The 12,612-nt window shown below is 60.7% G+C and overlaps 1 protein-coding gene across 2 annotated transcripts in view; it reads right to left on the reverse strand.

Moving 5' to 3' along the window:
• Positions 1-232: 232 nt before the first annotated feature.
• Positions 233-12,612, reverse strand: part of MAN1C1 (mannosidase alpha class 1C member 1) — a 140,767-nt gene continuing 128,387 nt past the window's right edge. For both annotated transcript variants that reach the window (XM_008265652.5, XM_089301336.1), the window contains exons 8-12: positions 11,913-12,028; positions 5,833-6,052; positions 3,828-4,000; positions 2,942-3,057; positions 233-2,243 (exon numbers count right to left, since the gene is read on the reverse strand). In XM_008265652.5, the coding sequence (XP_008263874.5) occupies positions 2,117-2,243; positions 2,942-3,057; positions 3,828-4,000; positions 5,833-6,052; positions 11,913-12,028 (752 nt within the window). In that variant the 3' untranslated portion in view covers positions 233-2,116. The remainder of the gene's footprint in view (positions 2,244-2,941; positions 3,058-3,827; positions 4,001-5,832; positions 6,053-11,912; positions 12,029-12,612) is intronic.

Genomic DNA, 12,612 nt, shown 5'->3' on the forward strand with positions numbered 1-12,612 from the left:
ATTCCCGGCCAAATCCTCATCGTCATCTTTCTTCAAGTCTGGCTGCTTTCTTGAGTTTACGAGCCACCCCGTGGCACTTCAGTAAGCTCCTGTCTTTCACTTCAGTTCGGCAGAGTTGGTTTCTGTTATCTGTAATTAAGATCTCAAACGAACCCAACCCCAGATGCCCAGCGAGAGAGGCGCAGAGCCCCAGGACACGCCACGGCACACCACGGAACACTACACAGCCAGGCACAGTGATGAGATACGTGTGTATTTGTTGACGGGGAAAGAGGTCCACAATACACAGTTAAGTGCAACAGCAGATTATAAGAAAATAGTATGCATAGTATGATACCATGTTCCAAAACATAGATTCTATACATTCATAGAAAAAGGTCTAGAAGAAAATACTTGCGTAACAGTATCCATTCTGGAGAGACGGATGGTGGCGTTTTCTGTCTGCTTTGCTTTATTTCCTAATCTGTCTATGAGGTTTCTGTAGGGAGCTGTTTTTCCACATGAGGGCAGGTGGTGGCAGGAGCCCCGCTTTCCTGGACGCCAAGCAAGCGTGTGGTGACCTGCCCCTCTCAGACCGGGGCTGCTCACGATGGCTGTTTGAGATGATCCCGGGGCCGGGGTGGCGGGGAGTGTCCGAGTCCCCGGAACAAGGAGGAAGCGCTTCCTGTGCCCCTGGCTTCCCACTTCATCTTTTGACAACCTTGGCAGGTGCAGGGTCTCCCTCTGCTTGCAAAGAAGGGCCCAGGGAGCTGGGGGCCCTGCCTGGGTCCACATAGCAGGGATTTAAGGTCATCGGCACAGAGCCCCAGCAGCCCGAAGGTCACTGGAGATGATGAGCAGAGCCATGACGGAGTGGCCGAGCCTGGGGCAGGGCTGAGCATGGTCCTGTGCCCTTGGCCGAGTGTCTGGGCGGTCAGGGAGCAGGGCCCGTGCTCACCTCAGCGCTGGCGCAGGAACACATGAACTCCTTTCTCTGCAGAACAGGCTCAGTGTTTCGGGGCCCCTGGCGGGGGCAGCAAGGGGTGGGCCCCGAGGAGGGTGGAGGGGGTCTGGATCTGTGGGATGTCCTCTCTGGCCACTCCTCACCGTCTAAGGGCTTGGCTTGAGGGTCCCCTGCGCTCTCCGCCCCGCCATGGGTGGTCCTGGCCATTGCTACCTTGGCTTGATTGTCTCGGAGGTGCTTCTGCGACCTTCCTGCTCTGCCTCCCTCGGGACTGCGGGGCCCTGTCTGCCTCTCTCCTCTGTGTCTGGGAAGCAGGACTGGGGTGGCCAGGTGAGGCTCCCCGCTGTCCTCCCCCACCCCGCTGTGTGACTTCAGGCGAGTTGCTGCTCCTCTCTGGTCTCTCCTGAGCCTCGGCCATGCACATCTAGCTCATATTTCCTGAATACATTAGGACCAATTTAAGGCAAGGTAAGAGGAGAGGCGTCGCTGGCCGCACGGGACCTTCCGGCAATGGCTGGCTGAGGCTCCTCTGTCTGTCGCAAGCCTGGCGATGCCTGTGCAATGAGCTTGCTCTTGTTATTCCATAAACTCTTTTTTCTAGTTCCCAGATTTTTTTTTCCATTACAGTAATGAGAATAGCACAGCCAGTCCTAACAGTTGGGTGGGCCCAAGTCAAAGGAGATCCCTCCTGCCATGGTAAGGGAACTGATGGGGACATGAACGCAGAGTAAGTGTTGGCTCGAAGGCATTGAACGTGGAGAGACGGGGTGGAGACGGGGGGCGGGTGACCCCCTTAGAAAGCCCGTGATTCGGGAGAGCGTAACAAAACCGAATAGTAAAGAAAAAGCCAAATCAAGCAGAGCCCCAGTGGAAGCGACGCAGCTACGTGGGGCGGACACGCAGACCTCCGGCCCCGTGGCCCTGCGACAGCTGCTTTGTGGGTTTCATAGAAATTTCTCCATAGAAAGGAATGTGGGGGCCCGGCGTGCCCACAGCCCTGCTCTGACGCCGGGGCGTCTCCCAGTCCTGTCTCCTCACAGAGGAGAGTAGCGAGCCCGACGCAGCTGGCCGGGGTCTGCCCTGTGGGGTCCGTGTTCCCAGTCCCTCTGAGAACAGTCCCAAATCCCGAAGAGGCGTGGCATCCCTGAGACAGCCCGGGGCGGCGGGAGCCAGTCAGCGCGGGCGCCGGGCCCCGGCGGAGCTGCCCGAGTGGTTGATGGGGAGCGGGTGGGCCTCGGTGTTGAACACCCAGTCTTCCAGGGAGAGCACGTCATCATCGGAGAACAGAAGGTAGAGATACCTGCGCCGGACACGGCCGTCAGCCCTCGCCCAGGGGCCTCGGGGCAGGCAGGCCTCAGGCCCGAGCGCTGCTCTGGGGTCGGGGGCACTGGACCTAATCCTGGCTCTGCCCCCAGCCCCCACGCTGTCACCTCACACACAGCCAGTTCACAGGCTGTCTCCCAGGCCCGGCTGGGTACATGAGCCACCCCCTAAGTGGACCACAAGGCCCTGGGACAGACGCTCCCGGGGTGTGGGGACCCCACCCCATCCTAAAGTGTTCAGGGACGAGGGGCTCGCTCCAGGGGTAGTAAGGGGGTGGGGTGGCCACCTGCTACCTCAGGACCCTGCAGAGGCTGCTGCCGGGGTGGGGTGGGGGGACAGTAACAGTGATGGGCAGGGCGGGAGGCACAGAACTGACACTGCCATCACCATCACCATCACCATCATCCCTGTTTCGCGGAGGAGAACGTACTTTGGGAGAATTTTGCAACCCAAGGGGGCTGGTTAAAGAACCAAAGCAACCTGGGAAATCACACGGTGAGCTCCCCGGGGCGTGCAGTGGAACTGGCCCGGCCCCTGGTTCACCTTGGGGCCTAAGCCCTGGAGCTGAGGTCTCCATCCCTCCTGGGCGCTGGTCCTGTGCTCTTGGTGAGGGGCGGGGCCGGCAAAGCCCCCGAGTGCCTCTGGCAAGAACCCGCCCCCCAGGCCCCCACTCACTTGAGGGTCTCCGCCAGGAAGAAGCTCTGCTGCTTGTTGTCGTGGCTGGGGACGACGCTGTACACGTCCTGGATCCCCGAGAACCCGGCTTCCGTGCGGCAGTATTTCTCCAAGGCCTGCTCGGGAGGAAGGCGGCCCCCAAGACTCACGCCTGCCCAGCAGACCAGAGTCCCAGACCCCTCTCTGAGCGGGAGCAGAAGGCTGCAGCACACTTTTGGGGTTCAGCCGCCCTGGCCCAGGCCGCAGGACTCACACTCTCTCCGCCCGCCTCTAAGAACCCTGAGCAGGTGGGCGGCTGCCCCCAGCGCTTCACCTGCCTCTCCTCTCTCTGCCTCTCAGGGCACTCGCTGACCTCACGGATTGGCCCATAGTGGTGGGCGGAGCTTAAAGGGCATGGACTTGCCACACCCCCAGGGTGCTCCAGAGGTGTGTGGGCCCTGGGCTGCCTGCCTCTGTGTGGGACGGCCACTTTTACTCCCTGGGGGGCCTGTGGGCTGGGCACCAGGGCACAAAGCAGTTGGCCTTTGAATGGCAGGAAACAGGGCCCGAGGCAGGCAGTGGCTGAAAAAGAGGGGTCTAAAGCCACTTGACCAGGCTCTGGGCTCAGGACAGCACCTGCGGGACCCCCCAGCCTCCGATGCTCTAGGCCTGCTGACACCCAGGCCAGGCCCCAAAGGCCAAGGCACTCGGGACCCCCTTCCTTGGCCTGCAGGGCCCCGGGGCAGCTCCTGCACAGCAGGGTACTCTTGGCCTGCGACCACGGCATTGACCGCCATGGTGAGCCTGTCCACTCTGAGCCTAGCCAGAGGTCAGCCTGACTTGACCCCTGGCTGGCCGGGGCCAGGGGCTTGCAGCCCGCCCGTGTGTCCTCAGGGGCGCCACTCACCGTCACCACCTCCCAGCCCCACTCCCTGTAGATGGGGTTGTGGGTCTGGCGCCACAGGTACATGTAGCTCTCGACCACCTCGGGCCGCAGTATGTAGTAACTCTCGCTCAGCTGGGTGGCCACCGCCTCTCTGCCGGAGTTGAACCAGAAGGCCTCGGGCCCCAGTTTGGTGTCTGCGGGAAGGGCCAAGCAGGGGGAGTGGTCAGACATTCTGAAAACAGCTGTCCCACAAGAGCTTTCGGCTGCCCGCGAGCCCCTGGCTGGGCGGCCCGGAGTGGGCCCTGCCGGGGCTGCTCCCCGCCCCCGGCCCCGCCAGGCTGCGCTGGGCAGGTGCACCGCATCTTCCTTGGCCTGGGCTGGCCCTGAAGGCCTCCCCACCTTGCGGCTTTGGGCTCCAAGCGTCCCAACGAGCGTCTGGGCAGCGCGGGAAGACGACGCAGCTGTGGACTTTGGGATGCCAGCTCTATAGGACGTGACCCGGAAACAGACTCAGGTTGGACGGCGGGTGGGAAGAGGCCGCCGGCCCTGGGGTGAGGGCTGTGCCGGGGGCTTGGAGTGGGTGACTTCAGCCCCTGAGGTGGGGTTTTCAGGTGGTAAGTTTAGGCGCTGTGATCACACACACGCGGACACTGAGGCGCAGAGAGGCTAAGGTATTTGTCCGAGCAGCGGCTGCGCTGCAGGGTGACCCGGGTCAGCCTGAGGTCCTTTCTCCAGGCTCCTCCCCTCCCGAGTGTGAGTCCTTAGCTACAAATTCAGGGCGCTGTGGCAGGGTCTTCCTCCTTCTGGTCCCTGAGGGCCCAGCTCTGTTCTCGGTCCCGTTAGCAGCCCCGGGTGCTCAGAGCCCTGGAGCGCATCGCACCCCTCCACGCAGGGCGCCGGGTCCGGCGCCTTGGTCCTCTCCCACGGCAGAGCTGCTCTGCCAAGTTGCTAATGGGACCAAGGTGGCAGCAGCGTGGCAGGCGTCCGTGGGCTGAGCCTGGCTGGCCGGCACAAGGCGCCCCATTAAGCGGCCGTCTTTTACGGCCCGGGCCGATCGTCCCAGACAAACAGGAGCTTTTTACTATTCCTGAGTTTCCCCGTTTGCTTATGGTCCTGACAGAGCGAGCTCTTTGAAGAGAAGGAGCCAGGGCGAGCGTGTGACTTCCTGGGAACGGCTCTGGCCAAACCAGATTAGCTGCAGTGCCCAGAAGCGGCCGCTGGCCACCCGCACAGTGCCCCGTGTGGTCAGCTGACAGTCACCCTACTGCGTGTCACAGAAACCTCTGCGTCACCAGGGAGACCCTAGCTATTCTCCCCATTGCACAGATGGGGAAACAGAGGCCACTCAGCTTGGCAGCCACGCTTGAGCCTGGGACTTTTGCTGCCAATCTTGGGTCCCCTCCTCTCACTGAGACGGGGACTACGGCGGGGGTCTGGGCAGAGGCCGCGTGCAAAAGGGGGAACCGGACATCACCAGGCCTGCTCGCAGCCCAGGCTCAGCTTCCCGTGAGCAGCGGGACTGGGGCTGAGTCTGCTCCTTTCTGGGCTGACTCAGCTTCCCCGTTTGCTTAGGTAAGGAGACGAGCTGGGCTCAGGCTCTCTGCTGCGTCTTCAGACTCCACACTTGACGATTCGGGGCCAAGTGGGGGGATTAAACGGTGCTTCCAGGAGGTGGAGGGACGCCAGTATGGAGGGGTGCCGAGGGGAAGGCGGAATGGCAGGGCTTGGGGCGAGGGGTTTTCTGGGCTCAGGGGGCCAACGCCCCAGCCTCGGGGACCAGAGCACACTCTTTCCTGCACCCTCCTCCTTGGCCAAGGCGCCTGAGCCTCAGGGTCCTGTCTGTGCCGCGGGGGCCAGTGGGTGCAGAGGACTCGGTGCATCCTACCCCCCCCCCCCCACTCAGGGCGGCAGCTCAGCGCCGGGACACACAGCCCTCCCTTCACCCACCGCTGCCCTGCTGCTCCTTCCAGTCCATCCTGATGTCTAGCCTCAGCCTATGCTGCTGCCCCATCCCCGGCAGGCGTACCTGAGCGGGCGTACGACTCGTGGCACGTCTTGGTGATCTCGGCCGCGAGCTCTCGGTAGTGGTTCCTCTTCTCTTCCTCGGCGTCCTCAGCGCCGAGGGCGATCATGCCCCCCGAGAAACAGGCCAGGTGCCCCATCTTGTGGTCGAGAATCCCCCCTCGCCACTCAGCAATGTAGGTCAGGCCCCCGGGAGAGACATTCAGCAGGTAGGTCTCGATGGCCTGGAGCGAGGCAGGGCAGGGAGCAGAAGGGGAGGGCGAGGCCGGACAATGAGCACCATGGAGATGGCCAGAGGACCTGCTCTGTGGCTTCCTCCCCAGGCAAAGGCGGCCCCGTGGTCCCTGCCAGCCAGGCCCTGACCACTGCTGGCCAGCTGAGGCCTGGAGCCTGTGGGCGGGGGGGTGCTTAGAGCCAGGGCAGGCGTCTCACAGACTTTTACTTCCTTCTACTTTTTTTTTTTTTTTTAAGATTTTATTTATTTGAAAAGCAGAGAGAGAGAGAGAGAGAGAGAGAGAGAGAGAGAGAGAGAAAATCTTCCATCTGCTGGCTCACTCCCCAAATGGCTGTAATGGCTGGAACTGGGCCAGTTGGAAGCCAGGATCCAGGAGCTTCTCCCAGGTCTCCTGCATGGGTAGCAGGGGCCCGAGCACCCGGGCTATCCTCTGTTGCTTTCTCAGGCAAATTAGCAGGGAGCTGGATTGGAAGAGCAGCAGCTGGGGCTCGAACTAGGTCCATATCAGATGCTGGCATTGCAGGAGGTGGCTCATCCTGCTCCGTCACAACGCCAGCCCCCTGCCAAACACTTAAAATCTTTTAAGGTCGGATGGCGGTGTTAGGGTGCAGTGGGTTCTGCCACCTCCTACAATGCCGCATCCCGTATGAACACAGGTTTGAGTCTGAGCTACTCGGCTAGTGCACCTGGAAAAGCAGCCGGAAATGGCCCAGGTGTTTGGGCTCCTGCCACCCATGTGGGACACCTGGATGGAGTTCCTGGCCCCTGGTGTTAGCGGGTCCCAGTCCCAGGCAATTGTGGTCATTTGGGGAGTGAAGAAGCAGATGAAAGATTCTGTCTTTGCTTCTCTCTGCCACTCTGCATTTCAAATAAATAAAGTAAATCTTAACAAAATTCTTCAAGGGGTTATCATTCTCCTTTACGTGCTCTGCTGGGAGGTCTTAGCCTGAAGCCCAGCTGGTCTATGGATGGGTTTGGGGGTCCAGAACACTCCTAAAATTGTACCCAACACTTCTGGGGATGTGTCTTTATGGGAAGACAACTTTTTTTTTTTTTTTTTTTAAATCAGATTCGCCAAAAGGAGCATGGAGAATTAAGAGCTGCTCCCTGTGTGTCCTTTATCAAAGGTTTGTTCAATTAGGCATATGGGCTGTAGCGCCCTCTATAGAAAAAAGGGTGCAGCGGCCTGCCCAGGACCACCAGCCACACCCATGGAAGCCCAGGGCCCTGCTCCTCTACCCGCCATGGCCGCTAGGAGGTTGGGGGCAGGTAGGTCTGTAGCCATCATGCCCGACTCCCTGTGGGCAGTCCTGGGAGATGGGCTACCACGGCTTCAGCCCTGGGCCTGTGGCAGGGGCTCTGGGCAGTCCTCGGTCCCCTCTTGCCCCCCGAGCGGGGGCTCAGCAGGCACTGGCTCAGAGCCCTCAGGGCCTCCCAGGGCCTTTAGGCCTCAGCCCAGCGAGTCATGGCCCCTGAGAGGCCGCCCCCGATTGCTGAGGTCTGACCTGGCACCTTGGACATGGCTCTGGGCGCACACGCTTTGCGTTCGGTGCGTCTCCACCAGCTCCAATTCCGCAACACTGGGCAGCTCACAGGCTCTGTGTGCCTCTGTTTCTTCGTGTGTGAAGTGGGGAGCAGTGCATGAACTGTCTCAGGGTGAGAAGTGAACGAGCTGCACCCTCAGGGGCTGGTGTATTCCCCAGCAGAGTCCCTGTGGTTCCCTGCTGCCAGTCCCCCGCCCCTCCCCTTACGCCACACCCCAGCCACAGCGGCCTGGGTACAAGCATGTTCCCTTCTCCGCCTCAAGACCATTAGCCACTACCAGTGCCAGCGCTGGGCAGGCAGCTGCCGTGTAGACGGGCCTGGGCCCAGCTCACCCTAACAGACCCCCAGCAAGCCAGATGTGCGAGAATTCCAATGGGCTCGGCCTGCAAAGAACCCAACGGCAAAGACGAGACAGAAGCACTGGGAGCGCCCTGCCTGGCAGAGGGAGGTCAGAGGCGGTCTCTGCGCAGTGACCGTGGCAATGCTGACCCGCCTGCCGCAGGGACTCCCGGAGCTGCATCTCCTCGCCCACTGCTCTGCCCCAACTGTGTTACGTCAGGCTCGGCTGTGAGGCCTCCTCCGGGGCAGCTTCCTTGGCGGGATGCCCCGACTTCACGGGCACTCGCCCCACTACTGTGCGTCCTACTCCCATACCTGTCAGCTTTCAGTAGCGTGGCAGTCACGCTGGGCAGTTTGATGAGGACCCGTCTTCCTCCCAGGACTGCGAGTGCTGCGGGCAGCAAAGCCACAGGCAGGGCCAGGCTCAGGGGGATGCCAAAGCAGTTCCCTCTCCTGTCAGGGCCCAGCGCCCTCACTGAGTGGCAGATGGACAGGTGCTGGGGATGTGGCAGGCTGGGATACCTGCTGAGTGGAGGGAGCACGGAGAGGCCTGGCAGCTGCTGGGCGTGGCTAAGCATGGGGTCAGGGCTAGCACAGGGCCAAGTCCTGGCTCCGAGTCACCAGGTGTGAACTGGAGAGAGCACAGACCTCCGGGGAGGCCCCCGGGTGCCGGGCACGGATGCGGGCAATCTGCACCCTGCAGACGGCTTCCAGACACATCCCGAGCTGAACTGCGCAATCACAGTAAAGACGAGACGGCAGACCCGTGTCTCTTTGGAGACACAGTTGAGACACGCAGATACAAACACAGGAAATGCGGCTTTCTCAAGCAGAAGATGGCGTGGGCTGGTGACCCACTAGTCAAAGGTCAACTTTGGTCGAAGTAAAACCGGACCACGCCCTGAGTCTGGGGTTGGCGCTGGGCTCGACTGCGGAATCGGTGACACCGGGCACACCATTCCACTTGTCCAAGACTCTTAGCTGATGACATGGGAACAATGATTTGTGGAGCCCACCTGGGTGCTCCTGGGGGATTTCATGATAGCCAGACTTTTCTCTGCCGTGGCGGCTGGCCAGCAGGGAAGCAGCGCGGGGTTTGGAGCCAGTCAACACCACGCATGCGTCCCGACCCTGACACTTGTTGCTGTGGGATCGGGGCCTCTCTGAACTTCATCTTTATCATGTGTAAGAAGGATGTTCAGCAAGACCAGGTACTTCAGAGTGTTTGCCTGCAGGAGACCCGGGGTGTGCCCAGTTGGACCGGCCTGCACCTCCCATGCCCACACCGGCTGGACACAGGTCTAACCTGGTGACTTCCAAGCTGAGGGGCTGGTATTGTGGTGCAGTGAATAAAACTGCCTGCTGAGACACCCGCATCCCTTTGGCGCTAGTTCAAGTCCCAGCTGCTCCACTTCTGATCCAGCTCCCTGCTAATGCCCTGGGAAAAGCAGAAGAAGATGGCCCAAGTGTTTGGACCCCTGACACCCAACGTGGGAGGCTCACGGCTTTGGTCTGGCCCAGCCCTGGCCATTGTAGTCATCTGGGGAGTGAACCAGCGGATGGAAGATCTCTCTCCCTCTCTGTAGCTCTTTCAAATAAACAGTAATTTTTTAAAGATTTATTTATTTGAGAGGCAGAGTAATAGAGAGAGGGAGAGACACAGAGAGAGGACTTCCATCTGCTGTTTCACTCCCCAAAAGACCACAATGGCCAGAGCTGGATCAGAAGCCAGGAGCCAGGAGCTTCTTCCAGGTCTCCCACATGGGTACAGGGGCCCAAGTTCTTGGGCCATCTTTTGCTGCTTTCCCAGACCATTAGCAGAGAGCTGGATCAGAGTGGAGCAGCTGGGATTCAAACCGGCGCCCATAGGAGATGCTGGCGCTGCAGGCAGAGTTTAATCCAGTATGCCACAGCACCAGCCCCAAACAAGTAAATCTTAAAAAAAAAAAAAAAAGAAGAAGAAGAAGAAGAGCTGATCCGATTGGCTTGGGGTGTGGCTTGGGCATGGGGCTTTCAGAAGCTCCCCAGGTGACCCCAGGGGCAGGCAGAGGTGAGAATCTTCTGTCCAGACAGCAGTCGCCAAGGGCACTGCACACTTCCCAGTGCTGTCGCCAGGCCCCACCCCCGAGGTTCTGGTGTAGCTGGATGTGGGATTACATAAACTCCCAGGGTGAGTTTAACATGCGATCAAGGTGAGGACAGCCAGGACATTCTTCAAAGTTCCAAACTTGCCAGAGGCCCAGCTTCACTGGGGTCAGAGCCGCCCAGGGCTCATCCGCGGGGAGATCAAATGTGGGAGTGAGGCTGAGCCCTCTCCCGCGCCATCCAGGGCTTTCCTTCAGCCCCAGCTTTGCTTAAATAATTCATGGCCACCTCTTCCCTTGAAGCCGCAACCCCAGGGTGCCCCGAGGGCAGGCAGCCAGGCTGCTCGGGAAGCTCAAGTGTACTCTGCAAAGAACCGGGAGAAAGGCGCCGAGCAGACAGGGGACGCTGGCGCTGCCGAGGCCCGGCGTGGACAGGGCTGGGCCCGGAGTCCAGGAGCTGCTTCGTGACTGGGATCTTGGTGCTGGGGAGCCGGGCAGGGAAAGGTCACGGCTGAGCCCACAGTTTAAAGGGCCCACAGCTCCGGAGGTCTCTTTCTATGTTCTTTATGTACTGTCATTTCTGGCCAAATGTGGGGGAACAGAGGGTACTCGGAGCTCAGCTATCATCCACCCAGCCACTGGACTGCCTGCACTCACCCTCCCACTCTTCGATCCACCCACCCATCTCCTCTGGACCCACTGGATTGCCCCTACCCACCCACCCACTCATACACCCTTCCATCCACCTGCCCACCACCCATCCATCCTTCCCTTCAACCATCCTTTATGTATTCACCCATTCTCTTATCACAAAATAGTCACTGGGTGCCTACTACGCACCAGGTTCTGTTTTGGGAGGGGGGCATACGGGGTAAATGCAGATGAGGCCCCTGACCTCGATCACTCACGTTCTACTCGGGGCAGATGAGTCATGGAGCAAGCACACCCGCGCACGGGACAGTTTCAGACACTGATAAAGGTGAGGAAGAAAGCAAGCCTGGGTGGGGGGAGAGGCTGGGAAGGTAATTGCAGGAGCATCTGGCACTACCGGGAGAGGGGCCGGTGAGTGCAAAGGTCCTGAGGTGGGACTACGCCTCGAGTGCCTGGGGAAGCGGAGGGAAAAGAGTGAGGAGATGAAGTCAGGGCATTCGGCAGGGCTTCGGCCAGGTGGGGCCTGGTGGGCAAAGGGGAGGGGTCCGTTCACGCCAGTGCCGAGGGAGCCACGGGAAACGCCTGAGTTTCCAGCTCTTCTGGCTGCTGTGTGCAGAGGGACTGAGAGCAAAGAGGGAAGCCCAGAGCCCAGTTAGAGGCCGGAGGTGGACGCTGGGACCAGGTGGTCGCTCAACTCACTTTATGGGGAAACTGAGGCCCAGAGCTTGCCCGGTGCTGTTTCATCAGTTGGGCTCAAAGCCGGCTGTTGATGGGCTGTGGGATCCCCTCACCCCCTTCTCCATATCTCGAGCTAAGCAGCCCCCTGCTTGCATCCCCTCCTCGGAGGGATCAGTCAGCCTGCCACCTCGTCATGCCACACGCCAGGCACAGCCGCGGCACTGCCAGCTCTGCCGCTCTGCACTGCGAGGCCTTGAGCGAGCGCCTTTTCCTGTCTGCTTTGGCTCCCAGCCACACAGAGAGGGACCAGGCTGCACCCGGCCTCCCCGGCTGGGCCACACTCATGGTCACGTCTGGTGGTCTGGCACAGTCACTGGAGCAAACACCGGCATGGGTGGGGGACTTCTGAACCGGCTGTCCCTTCCCAGGGGACTGTGAACAACCTCCCTTGGGCTTGGTGTTCCATTTTCGGGGAGAGTCACTAGGGTATGACGTGCCCAGCTGGGGAGGCACCCCCCCCCCCGCCCGCGAAGAATGCAGGGTACGTCTTACCTCTAAGGCTTCGTAGTACATGGTTTTAGCCTCCACATCTGTCTTGGCCGACATCAACCAGGATTTGATCAAATATTCATAAAAACTGTCCCCGAGTCCTCCGACTGAGACGTGCTCTGTCATGGGCAAGAGGCGAGAACGTCATTACCCGCCCGTGCCGGCTGCCGGGGACTAACTGGGTGGCAGCGTGTATCCCACCCTGGGGACCTGGAGCCATGTGCACGGCTGGGAGCCGGCATCTAACGGGCAGCGACTGAGGGGCTGGCAGGAAACTGGGCCGGGCCGGGCCGGGTCAGGCTGAGCCGAGCAAGGCTGGCCCCACGCATCCGGCTGCAGCAGGCTGAGCACGCAGAGCCGCTGCTTATGAACCACAGATGAGCTGCATTTCTTTAAAGAGAGAACCTGGTGGCGGGGAGTTCGGAGCTTTTATTACCCAAGGGCAGACGTGGCGACGACTGTCGGGTGGGAGGAGGAACTCGGGATAAACGGGGCTTCAACTCAGCAAATCAGGGCAGGACAGGAGAGAAGCTCTGTCCGTCCTGGTAGCACCAGCCCCACAGGACCCCAGCGAGGACGGTCAGGAGCCGGAGCCGTCCCCAGAGCAGAGCAGGCCCGGCTGTTGGGAGCAAGCAGGTGCCTCCAGCCAGTGCCACCCCAGGGAAGGGCGGGCCCAGAGGAGCGCGTGCCCGCGGGAGCCAGC

Source organism: Oryctolagus cuniculus, chromosome 7, assembly GCF_051225735.1.
Source record: "Oryctolagus cuniculus isolate XC-2025 breed Fujian yellow rabbit chromosome 7, ASM5122573v1, whole genome shotgun sequence".
NCBI lineage: Eukaryota > Metazoa > Chordata > Mammalia > Lagomorpha > Leporidae > Oryctolagus > Oryctolagus cuniculus.